Below are 26,577 nucleotides of genomic sequence, written 5' to 3'. Positions count from 1 at the left end.
GGGATTTGCCCCTGAATGGCGGCAAGAGTTCAGAGTAGACTTGAAAGTTAGGAAGGTGCTCTAGTTACAGGGTTTGCTCTGCAACTCCCACGTGTGGTCCTGTATCAGAGGCCCTGATGAGAAGGGACCACTAATTATGGGACTAGGTAATTTCTGCTCCATTCATTCTAGTTTTTATAAGTGAGATAAAAGAAAAATTTTGAAATAGACATCCCAATGTATCCCAAATTTAAATGAAATTTTCTTAGAGCTGGAGTCTTGTGTATATTAACTTGTTTCCATCTTTGTAATTTTTATTGTCACCTGAGATTTTTTGACCTAAGAGGAAGTATAAGAAATGTATGTATTTATTCAGCAGTATTTGAGCCCCTCTTACATGTTAGGCGCCTACAGCTGTACCTGTAAACATGGAAATCTTTAGGTTGATGTAGTCGTGCTTATCAAATTGGGACAAGGACAGTGATGGAAGAATTTAATTGTGTGTCTCAAACATGCCGGCTCTTGTGGTTCACTGTTTGCCAAACCTCTCCTCCCGCAATAGATGCCACCCGGAGGCGAGCCTTCGCCCTGGTCTCTCAGGCGTATACGTCCATCATCGCCGACGATTTCGCAGCCTTTGTTGGACTTCCCGTGGAAGAGGCTGTGAAAGGTATTTGGGGCTTACTTTTTACTCTCAAGGAAAACGGAAGTGTAAATTATAGGTCCATGGTCCCTTATCTGAAACCATTGGAACAGGATGTGTTTTGGAGTTTAGGTTGTGTGTGTTCTTTAGAAAGGGGATAGGAGACCCGCACTGCACAAACCCCAGGCAACCAGCACCTGTGGCCAAGCCCACTCGTACTTCTGCAGGCAGCACAGAGTGCACACTTCCACACAGTTGGCGTGAGGGAGCAGTGTACATAAGACTCGGGGGTTCACATCAGATTTCGCCACCATGTGAGTTAAAGAAAACTTTTTGGTTCATAGAGTTTTTTTGACTTCTGCGTGTGGGTAAGAAATTTCGGGTTTGTGTTTACTAAAGCACTTTTTGCCAAAGACAGGCACCAATTAGAGATGTCTTAGAACAGGAGCTTTGTAAAGGAGTACTTTGCCATTTTTATGAAATTAAAATTTGACTGTGTCTTTGAGATGTACGCTTGTTGCATGTGATTATTCTAGCTCTTTCCTTATGGAACTTCTTTGATGTTCCTGTAGTTATTTCTTATCATGGTACCCATGGTCTGACCCCTGAATATTTTCTACTTTCATCTCTAAGACCTTTGATCAACTCCTGAGCCCTGCTAAATGATAGTGAGCCCTCCAAGTTGATGCCCGGGAAGGAAAAATTAGAGCTGCTGTTGACTAAGAGTGGGAGGGAAAAGGAAGGTGGTGAGAACAGTGAGTTACTGGAAGAAAAAGGTAGCGAATGGGGTACAGAGTCAAGCATTCGATAACATTCCCACACCTGAGCCCCAGGTTACAGCATAGTTGTTACAAGTGGTAGAAAACGTGAGATGCAAGAAGATAAAGGATGTGCACGTTATTTTCTTCTAAACGTGCCAGGTGGGTAACATTATATTCATAATTCTGAGCTTAAACTTTGTAACGTCTTTAAATTATTTCTCTTCCTTTGAAAATTAGCACTGGCTAGGTGAGGGTTTGGTTGGCGGGTTTTCTCAGGGAAGGAAGTTTTAGTTGGTCTGGAGCTCGCATTCAGAAATCCCTGTTTCACTCTTCCGTGGTGAAGGTGGTCTCACCCCAGCATCCCTTTTCAGCCCAACTTTTCCCTCACCATTTCTTAACAGTAACCTAGGTGCTTGCACCCCACTCTTAGCCACTGGTTTCCAAACGTGCTTTTGCATTTTCATTTTTCAGGCCATGCCCAAACTGTCCCCTCCCCTTGCTAGATTTCTGTAGAATATTAGTACTGCATGTGCCTTGTGGCGTTGTTTTATGATGATGGATATGTTGGATTCTCCAGTCAAAATATGAGCTCCATTAAGCACCACAGATTATAAATTTCCAAGGCCTAGCACAGTTCTAGACGCATAGACGGCAGGTTAATGAACGTTCTTATAGTAAATCATACTGTTACTTACTAATACAAACATTTATTTGTTTTGACCATTTTGAAATTGATCCATAATTTATTATCTAATAAATAGTATATCCCAGAGTCCATACTCTTAACTGACTGAGTGTGAATCCTGGTACCCTTCCCCATGCTAGCTATGTGACCTAAGGCAATTTACTGGAATTCTCTAAACTTCCTTTTCCACGTTTGTTCAATTATGGTGATATGTCCCCTTTACAGAGTTGTTGTGGTGATTACGTAAAGTGATCCCTGTAAAAGCACCTAGCACAGTACCTATTGGCCAGCCCTCTGTGTTGTGTATGTATGCTGTTGTTTTTATTATCACCATCGTCTTTGTTATTACTGATGTAATGATAATAGAAAATACTAAATAAGTCTTCCTTATGTCTATCTTTAGTAAGGTTTGATCAGGTTAATACTATAATATATATATATATTATAGAAAACTAATCATCTGTTAGTGATTATATCAGCCTGATAGAATAAAATCATAGATGTTTCAGAAATATTTCAAAAATAAGTTCCCATGAGAATGCTGTCTCTAGTATACCCTTCTAGTAAAAATACACATTACAGGTTAATCTACACACGTCAGGTCTCCCATACAAGTAGTGTCATTGACAGATTGTGAATCTTGTAAATGAAAAGTTTTTGGTTTTTTTAATTCATTTCTGTGTTAAATACACATTTTTAGGTATCCTAGAACAAGGATGGCAGGCCGACTCCACCACAAGGATGGTCATGCCCAAAAAGCCAGGTAGGTGGCGCTCTTCGTCCGTCTTGCAGCACTGCTGAACTCTTGTAAGATCACTGAAGTTTTTCAGGCATTGAATTTGAATAATTTGATATAAAATTCTGCTATACTAACAAAATGAGAGTGACTCATGTTAAATACAGATATAGGATGGACACTTAGGGTAGAAGGGATCTTAAAGGTCACCTGCTTTTACCTTAATTTTTTTTTTAATGTACTTCATTCATAAACTATTTTATGTGAGTGTTTCATAATCCTTATTACAACTTAATTTTTAATAAGTATTAATCTCTCGTTCTTTTATGGGGCCATTTCTAACTGCTTATTAATATCTAAACTATTGCCTTTTAAAAAGATATTTGAAATATTCAGAAATTCCCCTTTTCTCCTCATGCTGTAGACACATAGACTCTTCTCCTAAACAAGATTTTCAGTGGCTTTAACTTTCACAAAATTAAGGTCTCTGGCCTTTACAGGCCTTAAATGATTTGGCCTGTCCTCATTGTCTCCACCTGAATTCCTGGTCCCTCGGCCTTCCTCTCTGAAATGAGCCACGTTCCTTCCTGCAAGGAGGCGCCACTCCCTCCTGCTCACCAGGTTTTCCTGGTCCTTAGAGCTGGGCGCAGTGCCCACACCCGTAAACCTTCTGATCTGCCTCATCCCAGAGTTCCTTCCGTCTGCTCTGAATCCCTGTTGTTAGGCATTGTTGACCCCACGGTAAAGTGGCGCACAAACCACCATGTGCGCAGACCTGCGAGGGTGCAGAGGAGAGATGAGACGGGGTCCCGTCAATCTAGATGGTGAGAGAAGACTGCTGAGTAAAAAACCAATGTAATAAATAGAGCGTAACTGTTGTCTCTGTCTGAATGCCACTGCCTTAAAAATGACATGTTCTATGTGAAGGTTCTTTACAATGACTTCTGTAAATTGGGCTCTACATTTTATTTAGTTGCAGGGGCCCTGGATGTTTCCTTTAACAGGTTTATTCCCTTTTCAGGTATGTATTTTCATATGCTCATTTAAAAATTGTTTCATTGTTTTTCTTGTTTGCTGTTGTAGAATTTATTTTTCTTAGCTCTAATCTTATAAACAAAGGGATGAAATCCTAACTTGGTATTTATAATAGTACATCTGGTTACAACCGTGCACGTGTGGGCTGCCCTCTGTAGCTTACCTGGAGGTAGTGATCCCCTCTGGCCTGGCTGCAGGGTGTCCTGTAGGGGAGGCGTGATCGCGCTTCTCACCAGCACTGACGCAGACACGGCCCCAGGCTGGCACGTGGTAGCTTAAAAGTTAGAAGTAAACTTTTGGGGGATGGGGTCCGTTGTGGGTTTTTTGTTCACTGACAGTTGAGTAGTCTAGAGGAGTGCCTGGCATGTGGTTAGCCCTAGGTGACTATGGAAGTAAATGTCATGTGGGGAGGGTCTTTCCAAGAAGAGCTATGTTCCCTTGGTAGACGCATTACCTGCTAAAAGTATTTTTAACCTTCGCGTGGAAAACTTCAGTAACAGCAAAGCCAGACATGCCTTTACTCCCAGTTTGGGAAAACTACTCATAAAAATTGACGCTTCTTGGCTTGTTGTTTTTAAATGTCCAAGATCAAGGCAAAGCTAAGAAAGTTTCCGTATTGTTAAATTAAAGACATTGGAGGGCGGGGGTGGCAGTACCAAAGATCTGTGGCCCTGGTGTCCGACTTGAGTGTGTTTCTCTCTCCACCGCGCAGAGCCTGCCCCCGTCCCGCCCATCCCCAATGAACAGCAGCTAGCCAGACTCACCGATTACGTGGCTTTCCTCGAAAACTGACTGACCATTCTGAGTTCAAGATCCACCTTCAGCATCCTGAATACTGGCAGAAAAATGTAAAATTTTTATTTTCAGTTCTATTGGATGGATTAAGCACCTCAGCATTCCTTACTGAATATGTGATAAAATAGGTATATAATATAAAGTGTATTATATATATTTTGTCCTTAAACATGCTGAATGGTTGTTGAAACAGTTCTCATTTTGTAATATTTGACAGTTTGGATGGAGTCCGTCAGTATTAGGCAGTCAGTTTATATCTCCTAGTGACTCGTAAAATGCAGCTCTCCTGCCTTGTGTAGAACAGTGGTTGTCAGCTGTTTTCTTCTGCCCCGGCTCACAGCACACTCCCATCTCTACCACAGGTTGATAGTTGCAGTGATGCATCTGGGGTTTGAGGAGGACTGCCCCCAGGGGCGGTATCTGAAGTGCTGGGGACTCTGATTCACCCCCTTTGGAGAATATGCTCTTCTTCTCTCCCCTCCTGAGAATCACAAATACAAAATGCTGAGATAGAGCTGGGGAGCAAAGACCGTCTCCCTAGTAAACCAGCCTGTTAACTTTAGATTTCTTTCTGAGAGTGTGAGTACATCCATTGCTGGCAGTGGAGGGCTTGCCGTGAAAATGCAACTTATTAAAGACATTCATGAGAAGTATTAAGTTGTAATATTTCCTTTCAGAAGAAGGGAAGCGTAAGTGTGGAATGCATTGTTTGGGAAAGAAGCTAGTAAGTGATACACTTTGTACGACTGTCCTGCAGCCTATTGGTTGCTTATATTTAGCCCTTGGGTCAAGGTCTGCCCTTTGGAGAAATACTGAACAAGTCTTTCATTTTTTGTGTGACAGCCCTCTGAATATTTGAAGTTGTTTATTGTATCTTCAGGTTAAAACCACCCCCTAGTTCATTTATTCTGCATTTGTTCAATAAATATTTAATTGAATTCTTCAACTGTTTTTTCCAAGGTAGTTTCTAGAAGTTTCACTATCCTGTCTTCCTGTGGATGTGTTCTAGTTTGTCATTGTCTCTTTTAAATTACGAATTTCTTAATTAAATAGAAATGACCTATATAGTGGTAATTACATGATTCATGTTTTTCACTCATTTTAAATAGACTTTACTGGCTATTTCAGCTATTGTTAACATTTATGAAAATACCTGTTAAATTAATGTTTTATTTAACCTTGATATAAGTCATGTTGTTAAAACTTCTTGTTTTACAATTGAGGAAATGGAAATTCAAGAAATCAGAGAGGATCAATACCTAGAAAGTAACAGTGCTAGTTTGCTAGTTTTTGAACTTCCAGGTTTAAGGACAAATTGTATCCATGGGTCTTAGTTTTAATAGATTGGAATCAACCCAAATGTTCATTAATAGGAGACTAGTTGAGTAAACAGTAGTATACAGTATGGTGGTGCCACGCAGCTGTAGAATGCATGCATGCATGAATGAGTGAAGATCTCGGTGTACTAAAAGTGATCTCAAGTGAAAACACAAAGTACCGGGGGTTTATACTGTTATTTTGAGGGTAAGAAAGGGTGAATGGATACACATGTGCATACATGCATATTTACTTGTATTTTAAGCAGAAGCCATTGAAGGATAAACCAAAAACTAATAAAAATGGTTCCCTAAAATGGAAGGGGAGGACAGTCGAACATAAAAAAAAAATTATTTCAGGTGACTCATAGTATTTCATAGTATTTTGTTTTATATTATCAATGGGATACATACAAAGGACAAAAAAATCTCAAACTACTGAATATGGTTTCATGGTTAATTTCAAAAACTGTCTTGTTATCATTATTTGATAATAATTACCATTATTATTAAAAGTATATTATAGGATAAAACCAATTGGAAATTACATAACTTAATGTTAGAAGCTAATCTGAAATTTGACTCAACAACCTCATATGGTTTAATTTTCTTTCTAAACAGTAAATATTTCCTAGCTCTGCCCATCTGTAAAGGCCTAGAATAATTATAAGCCAGTAACAATGAGAACCACTAATGTCCAGGTTGTGGTCTCTAAATTCCATTTTCAACTAAATAGAACAAGAAATTATTTGCAAAATGGTTAATACTAGGTCTGGGGCAGTAATTGTAGATTGGGGCTTCCCTGGTGGCGCAGTGGTTGAGAATCTGCCTGCCAGTTCAGGGGACCCGGGTTCGAGCCCTGGTCCAGGAAGATCCCACACGCCACGGAGCAACTAAGCCCGTGCGCCACAGCTACTGAGCCTGTGCTCTAGAGCCCGTGAGCCACAACTACTGAAGCCTGTGCACCTAGAGCCCGTGCTCCGCAACAAGAGAAGCCACCGCAATGAGAAGTCCTGTGCACCGCCACGAAGAGTAGCCCCCGCTTGCCACAACTAGAGAAAGCCCGCGCGCAGCAATGAAGGCCCAATGCAGCCAAAAATAAATAAATAAAAATTAAAATTAAAAAAAATAAAATTGTAGATTGTACAGTTGTACAGATATCTGGTAGAAGATGTCCTAGGTTCAAGTTTCAAAGGCTAATAAGGTTTTTCAAAAGGTTATAGAAGCCAATTTGAAGGAGTTCCCACTGGCTAAACGTGAGACAAATTGAGCATGAAAAATAGGTGTATGTGTTTATATTTTTAACCCCAAGGTCATAATTATATTAGAAAAACCTCATCATATACAAGAAAGTACACTCGCTTATTTATCAATTTTCAGAACAATGAATTGATGCCCTAGCAATCTCCAAAGTAACAAAATTGAAACTTGCAAAGTAGTCAACTAACCAATGATGGGAAATTCTTTATGGAAGAATTCCACCTAAAAATATAGATAGAAAATCAGTACTTTGCAGCCCCTAATGAAATAAGTAAGGCATCTAGGGAATGAGTATCATTGGCTGCTGAGACCACGGGGTGAGAATCAGCCCATCTTTGTGCTCTGGCTGCCACCGAGACCGCCAGCTGCATGCAGGTGTAGTCTGACAGCACCTTGCTGTACATCTGGTGAGGGTTACTCTGACACTGCCACAGGGGCTGCCCTTGCAAACCCGGGGAAGGGAGTTAGCTCTTCAGCAGCTGGGGACACGATATGGTGAGTAAACACTCCCTTCCTTGTCTTAGGAAGACAATTCCAGGGTACATGCTACACCTGGTTCCTGAAAAGACCCCAAGAAGATTAAGCTTTGGTTGCCCATTGTAACCAGCCTGTCTGCAGCATGGCCTTGGACTGTTTCTTCATTTTGCTTTTCCCAGTTCTCCGTCTCTTTCCTGGAATCGAGAGCAGTGACCCGCCCGTGCATGGAGGCTTAGCGTCGCTAACAGTGGCACAAGTGGCCTGCTGTGGGGCCACAGTAAACGTAGCATCAGCCGTAAGCTTTCTTGCCAAAGCAAGCCCCGCTCCCCACAGAATGCATGTGAATCCAATCAAGGTTTTAAATTTACCTGCTCATTTACATGAAATGTGGGAGTCGGATGAACAAGTTAAACACCCCACTAAGGAGCAATCAGCCAAATCTAGAATGAGGGGAATTCAGCAGGACAAAGAACTGAGTTTCCTTAAATAAATAACGTAAAAAGAGAGGTGGAGATGGCGATAAGGACATGCGTATTTCTGCTCCTGGTTGAAGTACTTTCAGGCAGACCCACAATGTGCCAAGAACTACAGAAAGAGGGATGCATAAACTATAAATCTGTCTAACGGCATTGGAGAGCTCCTGAAGGATGAGCTGAGGTCTGAGAGCAGAGAGGCTCACGAGGAGGTTATTTGCAGCAGCCTCTTCCTGGGGGTGTGTGCTGACGCTGGTCCCACTGCTAAGAACCGAGCAACCCGTGGGACTTGGGTATTTTCACAGGGCTGGAGTGCTAAAAACAGGACTTGAGAGGGCTAAACCACACTGCTGTTTATCCATCTGGTAAACTTTAAGGCCTACCCCAAACTTTTGTGGGTAGGAGGTCAACAGGCCAAATCCAAAAAACCATTTAAGTACAGCTTGGTTTTCTTCAGTCCACTGAGCTGGGCTTCAGTCAACGCGAAAGGCTCGGGGTTGTGAGGTACCCATAAGCATAAACTGGAGTAAACCATTAGTAAAACTGCAACTGGAGGATACTAGAAACTATTCAAACTGAAGCACAGAAAAGCATTGGTACACAGTACAGAGACAAACCATATAGTAATTGGAATCCAAGAAGGAGAGAGAGGATAAAGAAGGAAAATAATACTTGAAGTACTGGCCAGGAATTTTCCAAAACTGATAAAAGAAATCAAGCCACAGATTCAGAAATCTCAGAACACCCCACACAGGATAAATACAAAAAACCACACCCTGACACATCATAGTAAAACTACTGAAAACCAAAAACAAAATATTAAAAGCATGGAAGTGCGGGGAGGGGGACTTTCTCTTCAAAGGAGCAACAGTAAAGCCAGAAGACAATGAAATGGCATTTCTAAAGTGTTAAAAGAAAGAAAACTGCTATTTACGAGAGACACTTAACTTTCAATCTTCCTGTGTTGTTAAAAGTTTGGAAGAGATACATCAATGCAAATACTAAAAGCTGGTGCAGCTTAGGTAATATTACAAAAAGTAGACTTCAAGGCAAGAAGCATTATTACAGATAGAGAAGAATTTTTTGTGGAAAAGTTTGCATTGGTTTCCTGTTGGCTGCGGTAACAAATTACCACACACTTGATGGCTTAAAACAGCAGGGGTATATGCACTTACAGTTCTGTAGTTCGGCAATCTGAGATGAGTCTCATGGGCTAACATCAGCTGTCAGCAGGGCTGTGTTCTTTCTGGAGGTTGTTGGGGACAATCTGTTTCTTTTCCCTTTCCAGCTTCTAGAGGCCGCCTACATTCCTTGGCTCATGGCCCTCTTCCTGCATCTTCAAAGCCAGCAACGTCGGGCTGAGTCCATACTATCCTCTCTCAGGTTCTCTTTTCTGCCCCCTCTTCCACTTTTAAGGATCCCTGTGGTTGGTTACATTGGTCCCACCTGGAAATCAGGATAATCTATTTAAAAATAGGCTGATTAGCAAACTTAATTATATCTGCTATCATAATTTCTCTTTACCATGTAACCTAACATGTTCACCGGTTCCAGGGGTTAGGATATGGATGTCTTTTGGACCATCCTTCCTACTACAGGAATCAGTTCAACAGGCAACGGGAATATGTAATTCTAAATGTATCATCTAAATCTAAAACTAAGTCTAATCAAGCAAGAGTTGACAACTGAGAGTCCTCTGCAGCCATGGGTGGGGGCCACTATCCTGTCAGACATCAGAACAGTGCAGAGCCTCTGTTACTGAGAGCAAGGCCCTGGAGCATGGGTAGCAGACAGCCCAGTGGAGTGGAACAGAGAGATGAGAAATAGACCCAAACGGATGCAGGGATGTACTACAGGATAAAGGTGGCATCGCAGGTCACTGGAATAAAAGTAGGCTTTTTACCAAATGGTTCTGGGAAAACTGGTTAGCCGTTGGAAAAATAGAAAGATCCATAAGAATAAAGTACAGATAGATCAGGGACCTTGATGTAAAAAAATGAAACCATGCCAGTACTAGAAGAAAAAATGGATGAATTCCTCTTTAACCTGGGCAAAGGAAAGGCCTCTGGCTCCCAATTCTGATTACAGAAAAGAATGATCAATTTGACTACCTAAAAATAAAACATTTGCATGGCCAAAAATAAACTCAAACAGATGTCTGACAACTGAGAGAAAATATTTACAACATAAAGGACTAGTAATATTCCTAATATATAAATGGAGGGAATTGGAAGAAAAAAGAAAAAAGTGACAAAAGACATGAATACACAACTCACAAAAGATGTGAACACACAATTCACAAAAAAGTTATGGAAGTGGCCCTTAAACATGAATAGATGTTCAACTGTATTGGTAAGAGAAATGCAAATTAGAAACAGTGAGTTAACCCATCCAATTGGCAAAAACTAAGAGTTTAACTGCATTCTGTTGTGAAACTCTGGGGAAATTGGTTCTCATGCTTTGCTGGTGGGAATTCACATTGCAACAGTTTTTATAGAGGGGGATTTGGCAATATCTAAGGACTACATATTCATATACTTTTTATCCCAGCAACTAATCTTTAGGAATTTACCCTGAAGATTCAACTCCCACAATATAAATATACACACACATACTCTAGGTTATTTATTGCAGCACTGTTTCTGATTGTAAAGAATTTGGAAACAACCTAATTGCTTACACATGAATAGATGGTATATCCATGTAAGGGAGTACTACGTATCTGTAATAAAGGATGATGACAGTCACTGATGTGGAGGGATTTTCAGGCTATGTTGTTAAGGAAAATAAAGCAAAGTGCATAAAAATGCCTAGAGTATTGCTATTTTTTTTGTGTAAGAGAAAAGGAAATAAAATATACCTGTATTTGCTCCTCAGTGGAAACACACACACGCACACATAGAGAAAGGAAAATAATGGAATTGTTTGCTTTCAGGGTATGGGAAGGAATGAGATGGAAAGGAAAGAAAAAATTGGGGAATTAGGGTCACTTCTCTTTTGTACAGTTCTGACTTTTGGAATTATGTTAATGTTTCACATATTCAAAGAAGAAATAATATAAATGATGATGGAGGAGTGGGGAGGAGGAGTGACTCTGTCTGTATTTCAAATGAATAACATAACTGCCCTGAAGGCAAGGGACGTAACTCAAGTAGGTTTCGAACATGCTATTTAGATATGTCCAGAGGTTAAAGACAAAAGAACTTTAAACATGTTGAACTCCAGTTAGTGGGTTTCTTTTTTGCAAAAGTAAAAGTTAGCAGTTCTAAAACTACTTTGTGTGTATTCTAGGATTGAACAAATAAGTATATTGTAGATAATGGGATCCAGTTTTCCCTCTGTCAGAGGAGTTACAGTTATAGAAAAGAGGAAGCATTAGACTGAATCCTGTGATGTTGGACTGAACTAGAGATATAGCATAAACTCCTGGTTTTTAAGATGGGTGGATGGCTGGATGGATGGATGGATGGGTGGGTGGATGGATGGATGGATGCATGGGTAGAGAGGGACAGAGATAAATCTCCTAATTCCATCCACTGAGAGAGACTAAGCTCTGTCCCCTGAGAGAGTAGAGCAATGACACCTGCCCTCAGGTCATTGCTTCTAGAAGCATCTCCACTAAAAGCAACTAGGGACTTCCACTTTCATGTGTCTTCTGATACAAAACAAAGAAAGCTTGAAAAACTGTTCCAGTTCAAAGGAAACTAAAGGCTCACAACAACTAAATGCAGTGCTATAGCAAATAAAAGTGCATCATAAAGCACATTATTGGAAAGTAGATGAAATCTGAATAAACTGTAGATGACGTCAGGAGCTGGCAAACTACAGCCTGTGGCCAAAATCAGGCTACTGCCTGTTGTAAATAAAGGTTTATTGGCACACAGCCACGCCCATTTGTATGTGTACTGTCTGTGGCTGCTTTCAACCCACAATAGCAAAATGAGTAGTTGTGACAGATTGTATGTCCTGCAAAGGCTAAAATATTTATTGTCTGGCCCTTTATAGAAACTTTCCCAAATCTTAGATTAGATAATTTTGTTTCAACATTAATTTTCTTGATTTTGTTGATTTTACTGTAGTGACAGAAGAGAGCATCCTTGTTTTCAGAAAGTAAACTTACTTAGAAAATGAAATATTTATAAACATATATATATATATACACACATATATATGTACATAGTTTACATATATGTACTTGTCAGTAATAAATATTAGAGCTACTTTTATAAGATGATTTAATCAATGAGAGCACTGAATTCTCAAAGTTTTTTTGCCTTCATACTGTTAATATATGCAATACATTCATTACATAAGCTTTTCAAGCTTTGTGAAATTGGTGTTCCTGAAGAGTGCAGGCCAGTTATTTTGTAAGTCCTTCATTTGGGGTTTGTCTGAAGCTTCTTAATTATTAGATTCGGGATATACATCTTTGACATGAACACCACGAAAGTGATGTTGTGTTCTCTTCAGTGTTTTGTATCAGAAGGCACACAAATGTGGAACTCTCCAGTTCCTTTTAGAGATGCTTCCAGAAGCAATGATCTGAGGGTAGGTGTGCTTTTTGCTGCTGGGGTGTCATTGCTCTCTGCTCTCTCAGTGGACAGACAGAGCATAGGCTCTCGCAGTGGATAGAACTAGGAGATATATCCATGCACGTAATTGACTATCAATGCATTTGTAATACTTGGAAAGGTCTCCTGAAGATTTTGATACTCCCTGCCTCTAATTGAGAATTATTAAAATAAAGACACCTAAAAACAAAATGTCTCCAAACTTATAAACTATTATTGTCCAGTATGTTAATCCTAAATCATTGAAGTGTTCAAGAAGGAGGAAAGATACAGATTAATTTTAGACGTTAAAATCTAGGGTTAACGTCTGCTTCTGCCAATATACTTGTCTAAATGGAGAAAACCTCTAAGTCTAGAACAACTAAACTGTGGTTTAGAGTATTAACATTATTTTTTAATATACATTCATGAGCTCGCTTGCAAATCCTCAAAGGCCAGAAACAACTGGACTCCAGTGCTGGAGCTGCATTTGTTCTTGGGGCATCTGCCAATCTTGATGCCCTAGAACCCGAGTTACTTTTGCCCACTGATAGGAAGGAAGGGAGGGAGGGAGGGAGGGAGGGGAGAAAGAATCAGCATAAACTGAAAACTAGAGGATTAAATTCTCAAAGACATTACACTAGCTATCAAAATTATAACCATGTAATAAAAATATTACAAGTATACATATATGTTAAAATGTTTGTGAAACAATTTACTTAAATTTATTACATTATATTTCTTAAATATATGTACGGAAATCAAAGTACAGAAAGTTTGAAGAATGAACAAGAGACATCAAAAAATACCTGGCATATATGAAAAAGAACTAGAATCTCTCAAAAAGAAAAACACAGTAGTTAAAATTAGAATCTCAATGGATGGGCTATAGCTCGGTACTGTCAGATTAAAAGGTTTATGTGTACAGCAGTCCTTTGCTGTTCAATGAAAATGGTAAATTTGATAGCAGGTCCAAGAGGTAGAGAGAAATTACACAAACAGGTAACCCAGACTCAGATAGTTCCTGCCTCTATGGTACCAGCTCCTCTCCCTCAACTCATGCCTGTAGTTTTATGGGAGGTGTCTTCTGATCAGCAGTTGGAAGAGGCAAAACCCCATGCCTGGTTCATGTTTAGGTCAGCTTGATGTGTCGCTACAAGCCAGAAATGCATGGCTGCCGTATTACAGACCATTTAGTGGTGACCATAAAGGACAGCAGTGAGGGGAGTAGTCCCAGTGGGCAGATTTCTGAGCAGTGCTTTTGGCCATTCACTATGAGCAAAGTTAGGAGCCTATGTTATAGACTTAAAGACAGTGGCAAATGGCTAGGCTGGTTGTCAGGGTCCTGAAAGGAGCAAGATTGGAAAATTGGAGATACAGGCATCTGGGAAAGATGGTTAAACTCAAGGGAGTAGAGACACATAGCAGGTAAATCCCTGGGTTTCAATGTTAATGCCCACCAGAGAGCACCCGCCAGAGAGGACAATCTCAACTACCAAGGTGACAAGATAACTCTTCTTTTGGATGTGAGCCGGGCTCTGTTCAGTCACCCTACTGCTGGCACAAGTCACCCTACTGCTGGCACCATGGGCCCCTATACGGAGCCACCACAGTGGCAGGAATGGAGATCATGCATGAGCTAGGCAGTATGAGGTCTCTGTCACCAAGGCTGACCTGGCCTCCGCAGAAAGTGATGTTGAGCCCTCCAAAGAGCACCATCCCTGAAAGCAAGCAAATAACCATCCGGTGGCAAGTTGATTATCTTGGCCCTTTCCACCGTGCAGTGCCAAGGGCACTGCCGCATCCTTATTGGAAGTGACATCTAGTCCGGATGTGGTTCGCCTTCCACACTGACAGTGTCTTCTCCGGCATCACATTCCAAGAACATCTAAAATATCTGATGTTGATAAAAATCCTACAGAACACTGCCTAGTCTGTTATATACAAAAGGAGATGGGACACCGGGTGCATGACCACATGATCCATTGATTTTAAGCTATTCCATTGATTCTAAATCCTTACCTGTGAGTACCCAGCCTAATAGAATGGTGGCATGTCCTAGTCAAGGCTCAGCTAGGGTGCCAGCTTCGGGACAACAACATGCCGATCGGGATGCTTCCCTCCAAGAGGTGGAGCATTTACTGAACCAAACCACGACTAACGTGAAGCTGTGTCCTCAACAGCTAGAAGACAGGAGCGTGAGAACAGAGCATCACTGGATACCGTCCCCATAACTCCAACAGATACATTTCCAAATTTTTTTGCTTTTCTCTTAAGGTTGTAAGAACATCACTCATTCTCTAGTTTCTACAGGTTAAGCTCTGAGTAATGATCCACAACTGATAAGGACCCAGATGTTTCACAGCACTGTAAAATCAAAGTTACATGCCCTGGAAGAGCCCAGTGAAAGTCAACTAGGGTTAATAAAGAAATTGTTCAGCAAGATAGCAGCAATCATTTTCCAAATTTTGCATAAATAATCTTTAACACATGTCGTAGAAGGAATGTCTTCGAGGAGGGGCTGTACAGCATGAGGAGAAGAGATGGGGTGGGCAAGATGATCATCCTCAAATATTGGACTTTCAGGGGGAAGAGTTTTGTTTATTGCTTCCAAAAGCAAAATTGATTGAAGGTTAGAGAAGGCCAGTTTTGACTCAACCCAGAGAGGAACTTTTAAACTGTCTAGACCAGCCCTATCCAATAGAAATAGAAGGTGAGTCACACATGTAATATTAAATTTTCTGGTAGCCACTGTAAAAAAGTGACAAAGGAAAATAGATGAAATTAATTTTAACATATTTTATTCAGTCCAGTCCAAAGTGTTATCCGTTCAACAATGTCAACGATATCAAAAAATATTAATGAGATATTTTACATTGTTTTCTTCATATTAAGTCTCTGAAATCCCATGTGGATTCTATACTCACAGCACATCTCAGTCTGGACCTTCGAAGTGTTCACCAGCCGGCCACCTGTGCCCAGTGTGTATTACACAGCAGTGGTCTGGACTGTCTCAGAGACCAAGAGAGTCCTGTCAATCAGGTATCATTGGAACCAAGTTAGATAACCACTCATTAAGGACGTTTAGAGGAATGTACTGGTTATGAAAGGGACAGTTTCCTGGTCTCTCCTCCCCACTTACCTCATCTCCACTTTATGTAGCAAAAACAGGAAGAACAGAACCCCACCTAACAGCATGCATCTTCTCTGCTCCCATCCACCCAAATTATGGCAGTGAGGGCTGATATGCCTTCTGGGAAGGATTAGCAGTTTTCCAGGAGTCTCCTAGCTTCCAATGAGTTTGGAGGATTTTTAAAACAACCTGCAATCAACTCTGCATTGAAAAGCAGGGAAACAAAAGCATCTATTGACTCTTGACAGCTCATGAGGAGTAAGTATGGTTGACCGTTGAACAACACGGGTTTGAACTACACGGGTCCACTTATACGTAGATTTTTTTTTTCAATAAGTAGATTGGAAAAATTTTTAGAGATTTTTCAACAATTTGAAAAAACTTGCAGATGAATCACACATAGCCTAGAAATATTGATAAAAATAAGAAAAGTTATGAATGCATAAAATATACATATGTACTAGTTTGTCCTTATATAAGTGTAAGATAAGTGATATTTAGGATAAAATTAATAATATGTTAGTTTTCTTACTATTTTATGACTACGCTTTCAAAGAATTACATCAGTATACAATATGTCCCTCTCGCCTAAGATATTGGAGATACTGCATATCAGTCTATCATCAGAGGTGTTTTTTTTTTAAGTATAACAATATTTCCAATACTGTATTATGAATGTGACTGTAATACTCCATGCTATAAAAGTTTTATAATGATTCATTCATTAGGATATAGGCTAGTCTACTGTGAAGCAATCAGATCGATTACACTAGGCAACCATAAAGCAATCACATTGCTGCTTCTTCAGATCAATGCAATTGTTATACCTATAAATAAATATGAATTTTTTCACATTAGCTTTTAATTTTTGAGGTCTAGTGTTAGTAATATGTATAACATCTACAGTGTTTTGTGTCATATTAGACAATGTTGATGCAGGTACTGAGAGACAGACAATTCATCTTGTAAACAGATGACATAAACTTACGGTATTGATAAACACAGTACTTTACTAAAAATGTATTTTCTCTTCCCTAAGTAACATCTTCTTTTCTCTAGATTCCTCTATTGTAGATACATATGTAATATATATAAACATACAAAATACGTATTAACTGTTTCTGTTATCGATAAGGCTTCTGGTCAACTGTAGGCTATTAGTAGTTAACTTGGGGAAATCAAAAGTTATATGTGGATTTTCAACTGCACTGGCGGGGTGGGGCTGGCACCCCTAACCTCCAAGTTGTTCAAGGGTCAACTGTACCTCTTTTTAAGCAAATGCTATGCCTGGGTATCCCCTCACTTGCGAACCACTGATAACACTGCAATTGGAGGAAGATGGAGGCTTGCCTTTTTGACGGAGTTGATAACCTTGGGTAATCTGATCATTTTTTAAGGTCCAGCAAAGTAATAACACTCCTGTGATTTTGTTGCTTCTCTAAGGAAAGGAAGTTTTCAGAACCCAGTGGAAAAGACAGTGTAATTTTATCTAAATATGTAAAGACAGGCTAAAACCAGGGTGGAAATTTTCTTCATTTAAGTGATGGACAATGTTCTCCTGGGTCAGTCGAGACAGTGGGAAACCAGTTCTTCCAACATCTTTTCAAGAAACGAGTGAACTTGTAATCAAGACAGTATGGTACTGGCACAAAAACAGAAATATAGATCAATGGAACAGGATAGAAAGCCCAGAGATAAACCCATGCATATATGGTCACCTTATCTTTGATAAAGGAGGCAAGAATATACAATGGAGAAAAGACAGCCTCTTCAATAAGTGGTGCTGGGAAAACTGGACAGCTACATGTAAATGAATGAAATTAGAATACTTCCTAACACCATACACAAAAATAAACTCAAAATGAATTAAAGACCTAAATGTAAGGCCAGATACTATAAAACTCTTAGAGGAAAACATAGGCAGAGCACCCTTTGACATAAATCACGGCAAGATCCTTTTTGACGCACCTCCTAGAGAAATGGAAATATAAACAAATGGGACCTAATGAAACTTAAAAGCTTTTGCACAGCAAAGGAAACCATAAAAAAGATGAAAAGACAACCCTCAGAATGGGAGAAAAATTTTGCAAATGAAGCAACTGAAAGGATTAATCTCCAAAATATACAAGCAGCTCATGCAGCTCAATATCAAAAAACAAGCAACCCAATCCTAAAATGGGCAGAAGACCTAAATAGACATTTCTCCAAAGAAAATATACAGATTGCCAACAAACACATGAAAGGATGCTCAATGTCACTAATCATTAGAGAAATGCAAATCAAAAGTACAATGAGGTATCATCTCACACCAGTCAGAATGGCCATCATCAAAAAATCTACAAAGAATAAATGCTGGAGAGGGTGTGGAGAAAAGGGAACCCTCTTGCACTGTTGGTGGGAATGTAAATTGATACAGCTGCTATGGAGAACAGTATGGAGGTTCCTTAAAAAACTAAAAATAGAACTACCATATGACCCAGCAATCCCACTACTGGGTATATACCCTGAGAAAACAGTAATTCAAAAAGAGTCATGTACCCCAATGTTCATTACAGCACTATTTACAATAGCCAGGACATGGAAGCAACCTAAGTGTCCATCGACAGATGAATGGATAAAGAAGATGTGGCACGTATATACAATGGAATATTACTCAGCCATAAAAAGAAATGAAATTGAGTTATTTGCAGTGAGGTGGATGGACCTAGAGTCTGTCATACAGAGTGAAGTAAGTCAGAAAGAGAAAAACAAATACCGTATGCTAACACATATATATGGAACCTAAAAAAAAATGGTTCTGAAGAACCTAGGGGCAGGACAGGAATAAAGATGCAGACGTAGAGAATGGACTTGAGGACACGGGGAGGGGGAAGGGTAAGATGGGATGAAGTGAGAGAGTGGCATGGACATATATACACTATCAAATGTAAAAACGATGGCTAGTGGGAAGCAGCCACATAGCACAGGGAGATCAGCTCGGTGCTTTGTGTCCACCTAGAGGGGTGGGATAGGGAGTGTGGGAGGGAGACACAAGAAGGAGGGGATATGGGGACATATGTATATGTATATGTATAGCTGATTCACTTTGTTATAAAGCAGAAACTAACAACATTGTAAAGCAATTATACTCCAATAAAGATGTTAAAAAAAATTTTTTTAATAAAAAAGAGTGGATATATGTAAAAAAAGAAAACAAAAAATGAGTGAACTTCACTTATCACGTGTGTGCATCCACCTGACCAAAGCGTGTAAACCCTGGATGTTAATCACAAGATTTCTCCTGGGTGGAGCTGTAGGCAAAGGTTTCATTCTGAATAAAAGAGGAACCAGGCCATTTTCCACGTGAGTCACATGATGGGAGGAATCGCCAAAAATCAGTTTTGACTTAATAATATTCTCCTAATTGTATGCCAGTGCCTAGATGCCAAGAAGAGCCACTCAGGACAACCGGCAAAATGCCCCACGTGTAGTAATCCATATGGTGATAAAAACCCATTTTCAGGTATCCCATGTCAGTTAAATAACAATTTAAAAACTGGAGTAGGTTGTTTGTGAGGTTGGGTGGTGAGTGATGTCAAAGGAGAATGGTCCAAGAACTTCCAAATCCATCTGGCAGCCTTAAGCCGATTGGATGCCTTCCTGTAAAAATCTAGATTTCCAGCGAACTGCTACACAGGTTTCTGAGCCCACGTCCCCATAAAACACAAAGAACATGGATGGAAATATGGGAGCAGCCGCTTGCGTCTTGCCAGAGACACTTTGATAGGGACTGATTTCAAAAGGGCAGGAGGCTTTTGTGTTCCACCCTGTCTTCCAGGATGCAGGTTATCTCGGCTCAGCGGTTGTTTTGATGCTGCACCTGATGTCTTCCCTGTGCCCAGAGCTGCTGCTCTCGATGCGGGATCCCCTGCAGGGAAGCGTTTCTTCACGTCCACTCACGCCCTCCTCGGGGCAGCCTGGGGCTCCAACCAGGGCAGCCAGACACACAGGGTCCACACTGAATGGCCTGAAGCACGTGGTTTAGGCAGAGCCAGACGTCTGCGTGATTCTTACCCCTCCCCGTGCTGTCACTCGGTCTTCTAATTGTCTGAAAAATGCTGCTGTAATTCACCTGGTGGGCAGGGCCATTCCTGTGGCTCCAGGCTTTGTGGCTATCAGTCCACTATCACTCACTCCTGGATGAAAACATAGTCTCCTAGAGAAATAAACCTTATCCAAAGGCTGGAGAAAGTGCCCTTAGATACTAGATATTTTTGACAAAGAGAAGTTTTGTTTTCTTAGTTTTTAATTTTTTTGATCAGCCCTTGAGATGTCAGTCCTTTTGTCATAGAAGTGGAATGGATGAGTTTACTAAGACTTGGCAAGATAGAAAATCTGTAGCGAATTTAGAGCTGAATCCCTAATAATTAGGGAAAAAAATTAAAAGACCCAGCCAAGGTGAAATTCTGGGGGGGACAGGGTCGGGGGCAGTGGTCATATACCTGAGTTCATAAGTTTGGAAGACCAAATCCAAATGTAGGCTAAATTTAAAAATTAAATTAAATTAAAATATAATAATAAAAATTTTTAAATTTTAATTAATAATAAAATTAAAAATAACAATTTAAAAAAATAAAAATAATTTTTTTAATCTCAAAAAATAAAATAGACAAAACCAAATCGAATTACCCTGGATGTTTGCGAAGAGAGGTCATCTGCACTGTCAGCACAGGGAGTGCCAGCTGGGGGCCGACTGAGGACATGCCCTCTCCCCCCGGGGGTGCAGCAGCGTGGCTGCAGGTCCAAGTCCTGGTCAGGCTGTCAGCACCAACAGGCAGGCAGCATTGGCCCTGCACATTCAAGTGTGCGGCCCGGCCTTTGACTGCAACCCAGGGTGTGAAAGCAGTCTGCTCTCATCAGGAAATTAACTCCAAGTGCTCGGCTATCCAGGTTTCATCATATTTTCAGTTGTGAAAAATCATATTCATAGAGGGGGCCCCGAAAGCCCTGATTCTCAAAGTGTGTTCCCTGGGCCACAAGTTGGGCATCACCTAGGAACCCCAGTCCAGACATACTAAACGGGAACCCGCCCTCAGCCAGCCCTGCAGGTGATTCTCTGCAAGGAAAGCCAGGGAGGTGTCTCCGAGGACTTGCAGTCTTCATTCTAGACCCTCGCTCTACCCTCGTGCTGGCCCTGCCCTTGAGGAGACACCCTGAAGAGGAGCCTTGGGACACAGCTTTTGTGTTTCCTGTCAAACTAGGGGGAAGGCAGCACCCATATCACCAAGTAACGTTCCTACAGGAGACCCCTCGCAAGTGAGAAATTCCGCCAGGCCTCTGTGTCCGGAGAGGGAGGCTGGTGGATCCTATGATCCCGAAACCACCACACCTGCCATTTCGCCTTGGCCCACGGGGAGCTAAGAGCCGTGCCCATGTGACGCTGGGTTTTCTTCCTAAACTTGCTCTTTCTCTCCCTCTATTTACTGCCCACACACCCTGATTTTTTTACTTAATCCTCTTTATCCTGAATGAATTTCTCTAAATGCCCTCCATATTTTTTTCTAGAACAAGTGGGGAATCCATTAGTAAATTAATATTATTCATGAAAATGAATAGTCTTCTCTGATGGTGATGTTTCCTCAATGGATAAAGGAAGCCTTCGTGATATTTTTCAAAGGACCACTTGCCAAATTTCTTGACCCCGACATTTGGCCTCACGTCCACCATGGCAGCTGCTCCTGGGAGCCAGGCGTGAACGTGCAAAACAACAGCCGGGATTTGTGATCCTCTGTCCTTTTGTCATCAGAAGAGGAAGACACTCTAGCTCTCAGAATTGATGTTAACTTTTGCCTTTAGTGTTTTTATATATTTAGTGTTTGACTAAGGTTTGTTATTTTAGTATAGCACACTGCCATGTTCTCCATATACATTGTTTAATTCCCACAAAACTATGGGGCTGACCTCTGTGTCTCCATTTTGTAAATGGTAAGAGCGTGGCTTCAGTGAGCCCAAGGTCACACAGCAGTGATGGAGCTGGTCATCTCAACTGTCACACTGTCCCAGAGGAAGGAGACCAAAGCATTGGCCAGAGTCCTTCTGAGGCCACAGATGATGACGACTGATTCCACAGGAAGTTTCAGAGAGAAAACTGAGATATCTTGAAATCCTTAGTATCAAATGTTCAGATTAAGGCAGCAGGTGTAAACACCCCAAGAATTTCTTAGCCACGTGATCCAGTAATTTTTCTCATCATTTCTTTCTAAAGAAGTCATCTCAGATGTGGCTAAAGATTCTGGGAATGATAATATTTACCACTACATTATTTAGAAAATTACAATGGCATTTCCAAAGGAAGCAAATATATTGTTAAGAATGGCTTAAGCAAAAGGCTCTGTTCTCATACTTGTGCTGCATTTTGGCTGAACGGGGCAGGCTCTTCTTCCTTTGGAGATGCGTCTTGGGGTGAAGAACACAGGCAAGGACTAACATTAATTAATGGTCTCAAAGTTCCAAAGGATGCTTCCGTGCTCGGCCCCTGGGGGTCACGGGGGCAGGCTTGCTCCTGGTGTGGACAGAGCACCCTGCCCTGCAGGGGGCGTGGCTGACCCCGTGGAGAGCTGGCTTTCAGGCGTGGGGACGTTGGCTCTCGCCACTGTCCAGCACCACCACGTCAACCCTGATGATCAGCGTTCTGCTTCCTAGTTTATATAGTGATGCAGAAAAGTCACAGTGTCTCCCAGTCACTGAAACACGCTTCTAACAGCCATGGCTGGTTTTCACTCCAACTTCCAAAACCAGCTTTGGGCGCACAAGTCTTCACGGTTTTAGAAAAACAGCCTCCAACACCTGGTGAGTCCCCGGCGTGCTTTCCCGTTTATCCCCCCTGCCCCAGAACCCTGATCTCCCACCACGTTCCAGACGTCTGAGAAGTTACGTGCTCATTATTTGTTGTACGCTTCTCTAACTGAAATCATTCTTTGGTGTTTCAAATCCAGCTTCAAGTGGTAAGAAAGATGATTAGAAAAAGAAACCCATTGCCTTCAACATTTCTAAGAGAAGAATCACTTTTGCTTGAAGTGCTACCCCTAACTGTCTTAGTTGACCTGCCTTCAAGCTAGCCAACCATGACCGAGGGGGTCTCACAGCGGCGCTCACAACGCCCCCTGCTGCCCGGACCTTCCCAGCCATGCAGTCGTGCTCTGCTGGGAGGCTGTCCACCCCAGTCACGCTGTCACTGCTGTCACCCTGGGCTTAGCTGCGGACCCTGGTCTACCCCATCTCCGTCTTCCCTAATCTCCCCCTCCACAGCACGGCAGAGACCAGTCTACACGTTTTAATACAACTTGCCAAGAGTGTAAGGATGTGGTAGAAAAATGCATTGAAGTGAGTGACTTTTCCTGGTGTCAAACAACTGTCAAGGCTGCAAAGAACAGAGAGCTTGATTTGGGGTCTTAAGAATTGCAATTCAGGAGACACAGATTAGGCTAAATCCCCAAGAGTGTTCTGGGGAAGAAAAAGAGTCAGGGGTTTACAAAGACAAAAGCCACAAGGTTGTTGAAGTTGCCTGGACAGAGTGGTGACTGGCAATGACACAAACCAGGAAATACTTGTCCTTAAGGAATCACAAGTTATTTTAGGGTAAGGGCCTGATAAGTATCTGGAGCAGGGCCATGAGTGGTCAAAAGGTCACACTGGTGAAGATGGAGGTCCTTTCAGAGAGTCACCAAGTCCTTACGGGACAGACACACACTCCCCAGTCCTCCTGGGCTGTCTGCCCATCACACCGGGGGTCTCGGCCTGTGCACCCTCGTCTGAGCTAGAAACAGCTTCCGCCTCTGATAGCACAGGAGAAAGAGGGGCGCCCTTTGGAGTGAGAACTCAAGAGTGTCATGATGCTGGGTGAGTGTGTTTCTGGGGGGACATTTGCAGAATAGAGCTGGTGTTCCGAAAGGAGTTCCGAGGGAGTCATGCACCCCTTTCCCTGTCTCCAGGGGTCCACTTTCTATGGAGCTTGGCTAAAACCAACCTTAATAGTGTCCGCCCAAGTCACCACAACCGGGCTCCTGGTACGGCACCCTTCCTCCCTTTCTCTCTGTGACCTACTAATCCTTCATTTATAAGAGAAACCGGACCCCAATGACAGAACAAAAACTGTCCCCAGACACCAGCACTGGTCATGACCAAGGTCTTCAGCCTCCCTCTGCCTCATTTCTGCCAGGGGAGTGGAAGATTTCTTGGAGAAATTAGTCATTCAATTAACTTCAAAATATATTTAGAAACTTTGGCATTTACAAACCCATCCTGTAATTAAGAACACAAAAAAACTGAAGGTTTTTCCATTGTTAAAAAGCATCAGTGTAGACTAACTGAATTGTTATGTTGTCGTTTTCTGTGTCCAGTTTGGTGTAGACAAAAATTAAGAGGGGCACTAAATGCTCAGTTTGTTTTCTAACATCATAATAGGATTGTGAATTTTAACAGACTAAATATCCTTAATGTCAATCCCTGAAAAGGAATTTGCAGCCCTTTAAAAATTGAGAATGAAAAAGGCCCAAGTTTAGAAATGCATCTCCTCAGCATTTCAAAGAAATGAACCAGCATTTTCGTCTAACTGACTAAGTCTTTCTACCAGGAAGAGGATTTTGTTTCTTTCAAGTTTGAAGTGTAAACCTTAACCGCTCTGGCATCGTCCAAATTTAAAATGAGTTTAAATTCAAATACATTATCACATACAAACATATATATGGATGTGTGTACATACACCAAAGCACCAGATCACCCACTAGAAGTTCAAGCATAGCAGAAATAAGTCACCAAAACTCACCTCACTTGTCTTCTTCCTTCCCTACATGTTCTCTCCCTTTCCCATGCACCCCTGCTGTCTGTCCCACAAAGCACAGCTGCATGGGCACCCTCTCTGGACAGAAGCCCTCTCAGGGGTTGGGGTGCAGGGGTCGGTCAGCACGCGGGGCAGGGGAGGGGCTCGTGCTGGAGCCCAGCCGCAAGGTCGCATCCAGACCAGCCCACCCAGCTTCCCTCCTGGGCCCAGTCGAGGCCACTGCCTGAGCTTCACTTTAAGGATGGCTAAAAGGTTCCCGTGTGGACCCAGGCTTTGAACCAGGGTCCAGGCATGGGCTGCAGGGTCTCTGCAGGTCAGCAAATGCATGCAACCATGGGAGCAGGGCCCGTGACTTCCCTCCGCCTCCTAAGGGGACACAGGTGTGGAGCACCTGGGCCCAGGCCAGCCGTGCCCCCGCACCTTCCCGCCACCAGGAGAATCAACCCTCAGCCCTGCTCCCCACCCAGTCCTCTCTACTGGGGGAGACCCGAGGCTGGTCCAGGACCCTCTGGGTTCCTCGTACCCCACCTACTCCTGAGTCAAGCCTGAATCTGGTCTTCAGACTCTCCCTGTAGGAAGTCTGAGCCCAGGGTCCCACGAAGGCCCCTCCTCAAGGCCACCGGGCCACCGGGCCACCCTCTCTGGCACCACCCGAGGATCACACCATCTCTCTCCCCTCTCCGTCCTCCACACCCCACTCCCCTACTCGGACCTATTTCCCTCTCTTCGATGCTTAGTTTGTTTTCAACCCCACTGCCCCTCTCCACCTCCTCTTCTTTTTCTTTCTCCATTTCCTTCTGAGCTGAAACCAAATTTTGTAAAATTCAGCCTACAAGGCCCTTTCCTTGAAACCACTGTCTCCCCCCCCCCCCCCCCCCACTGATAAAGGGAAGCCGAGGCTGCGACGTGAGGGTTTCCCCGGCCTCTTGGCCCGCGAGCAGTCCCGGGTCAGCGCCTGGAGCCCTGCCTCTTGTGCAGGGGTCACCGCCGGACGGGCGGCGGCCTTGACTCCACCGGCCTCAGACTCACGCTTTGAGCCAAGCCATGTTCCGAGCAACTTGGGTTCTGCCTTCTGCAGTTTCTGAAGGAAAAGCAAGGCTATGGAGCTGGTCCCCACACTCCTCCAAGGAGGCGCCTCCACGGGCCTGCGCTGCTTCCCCTTGAACCTGCTCCGAAGCCTTCCTGCAGGGCCACCAGCACTAATTAGCATTCATTATGCTAATGAATGCCAGCCAAATTCACTCCTGATGCCTCAAAATGCAGGACGGCTGGTCTGGTTAGAAGGGAATTTTAGAGTTGCATTTGGGCCTCTGTAAATCACTGGATTTAAGCTCCTTGGACAAGCAGTTAAGTTTGCTAAGTTCATACATTTCTGGCGGCTAAAATGTCCTACTTTCCCTTTTGTCTTAAAAAAATGTCAACCAATGCCCTGAAGAAGCAAAGACAGAAAGCATCATTGTTACCCAGCCGTTCCTCCGGATCCTTATCAACGGATCTCAGCTAAGGGCCCGCCAGAGTCTCAGGACAGCATCTTTATTTACTAAAACCTCCTGTTTCCTGGGATTTCTCCGAACGCCACATCAGCTCAAGGCAAAACATCTCTAAAGCTGCTTTGCTTCTGAGCTCGCTCAGCTGTGTCGGTGGTGAGATTGGTGGCGGGCTCTTGTTTTCCGCGGTTCTGCACAGGCCGCTCCCTCCGCAGTTGCAGAGCAGCAGGCCCGCCTCTAGCCTCTGTTCCCCGGGCAGGTGGGGGCCCCTGGAGGCCTGGCGCCCACCGAAGGAAACCAGGCCGGGCACCAGCTGGCACTTCCTCCGCTCACACCTCCTTCCTCAGTCCCTGGTCCAGAATGACCCTGCTTTTCTCTCCCAGCCTCTCCTCCCTCACGTCTCCCGCCGCCCAAGAAACCACCTGGAAG

General features: G+C 42.6%; 1 protein-coding gene and 1 long non-coding RNA gene across 7 annotated transcripts in view; one reads left to right on the top strand and one right to left on the bottom strand.

The window, feature by feature from the left end:
* Window positions 1-26,577, top strand: part of COPS8 (COP9 signalosome subunit 8) — a 36,561-nt gene that overhangs the window by 6,557 nt on the left and 3,427 nt on the right. Inside the window, exons 5-8 of one of the 5 annotated variants that reach the window (XM_082396883.1) lie at window positions 542-649; window positions 2,769-2,831; window positions 3,784-3,825; window positions 4,552-5,580. In XM_082396883.1, the coding sequence (XP_082253009.1) occupies window positions 542-649; window positions 2,769-2,831; window positions 3,784-3,825; window positions 4,552-4,631 (293 nt within the window). In that variant the 3' untranslated portion in view covers window positions 4,632-5,580. The other 4 variants (XM_082396882.1, XM_082396886.1, XM_082396884.1 and 1 more) reach the window with 4 other exon arrangements.
* Window positions 506-26,577, bottom strand: LOC309630999. Of its 2 annotated transcripts, none has more exons than XR_014245993.1 (4): window positions 25,691-26,577; window positions 4,604-9,606; window positions 4,003-4,113; window positions 506-640 (listed from the first exon to the last, which is right to left on the bottom strand). It is a non-coding gene; the product is annotated as an uncharacterized lncRNA (long non-coding RNA). The 2 variants fall into 2 exon arrangements; XR_014245994.1 differs by having other exon boundaries at window positions 26,125-26,577.

This window comes from Balaenoptera borealis (assembly GCF_965194805.1).
Source record: "Balaenoptera borealis genome assembly, chromosome: 6".
NCBI classification, from domain to species: Eukaryota; Metazoa; Chordata; class Mammalia; order Artiodactyla; family Balaenopteridae; genus Balaenoptera; species Balaenoptera borealis.
This window is presented reverse-complemented; position numbering and strand designations above follow the sequence as displayed.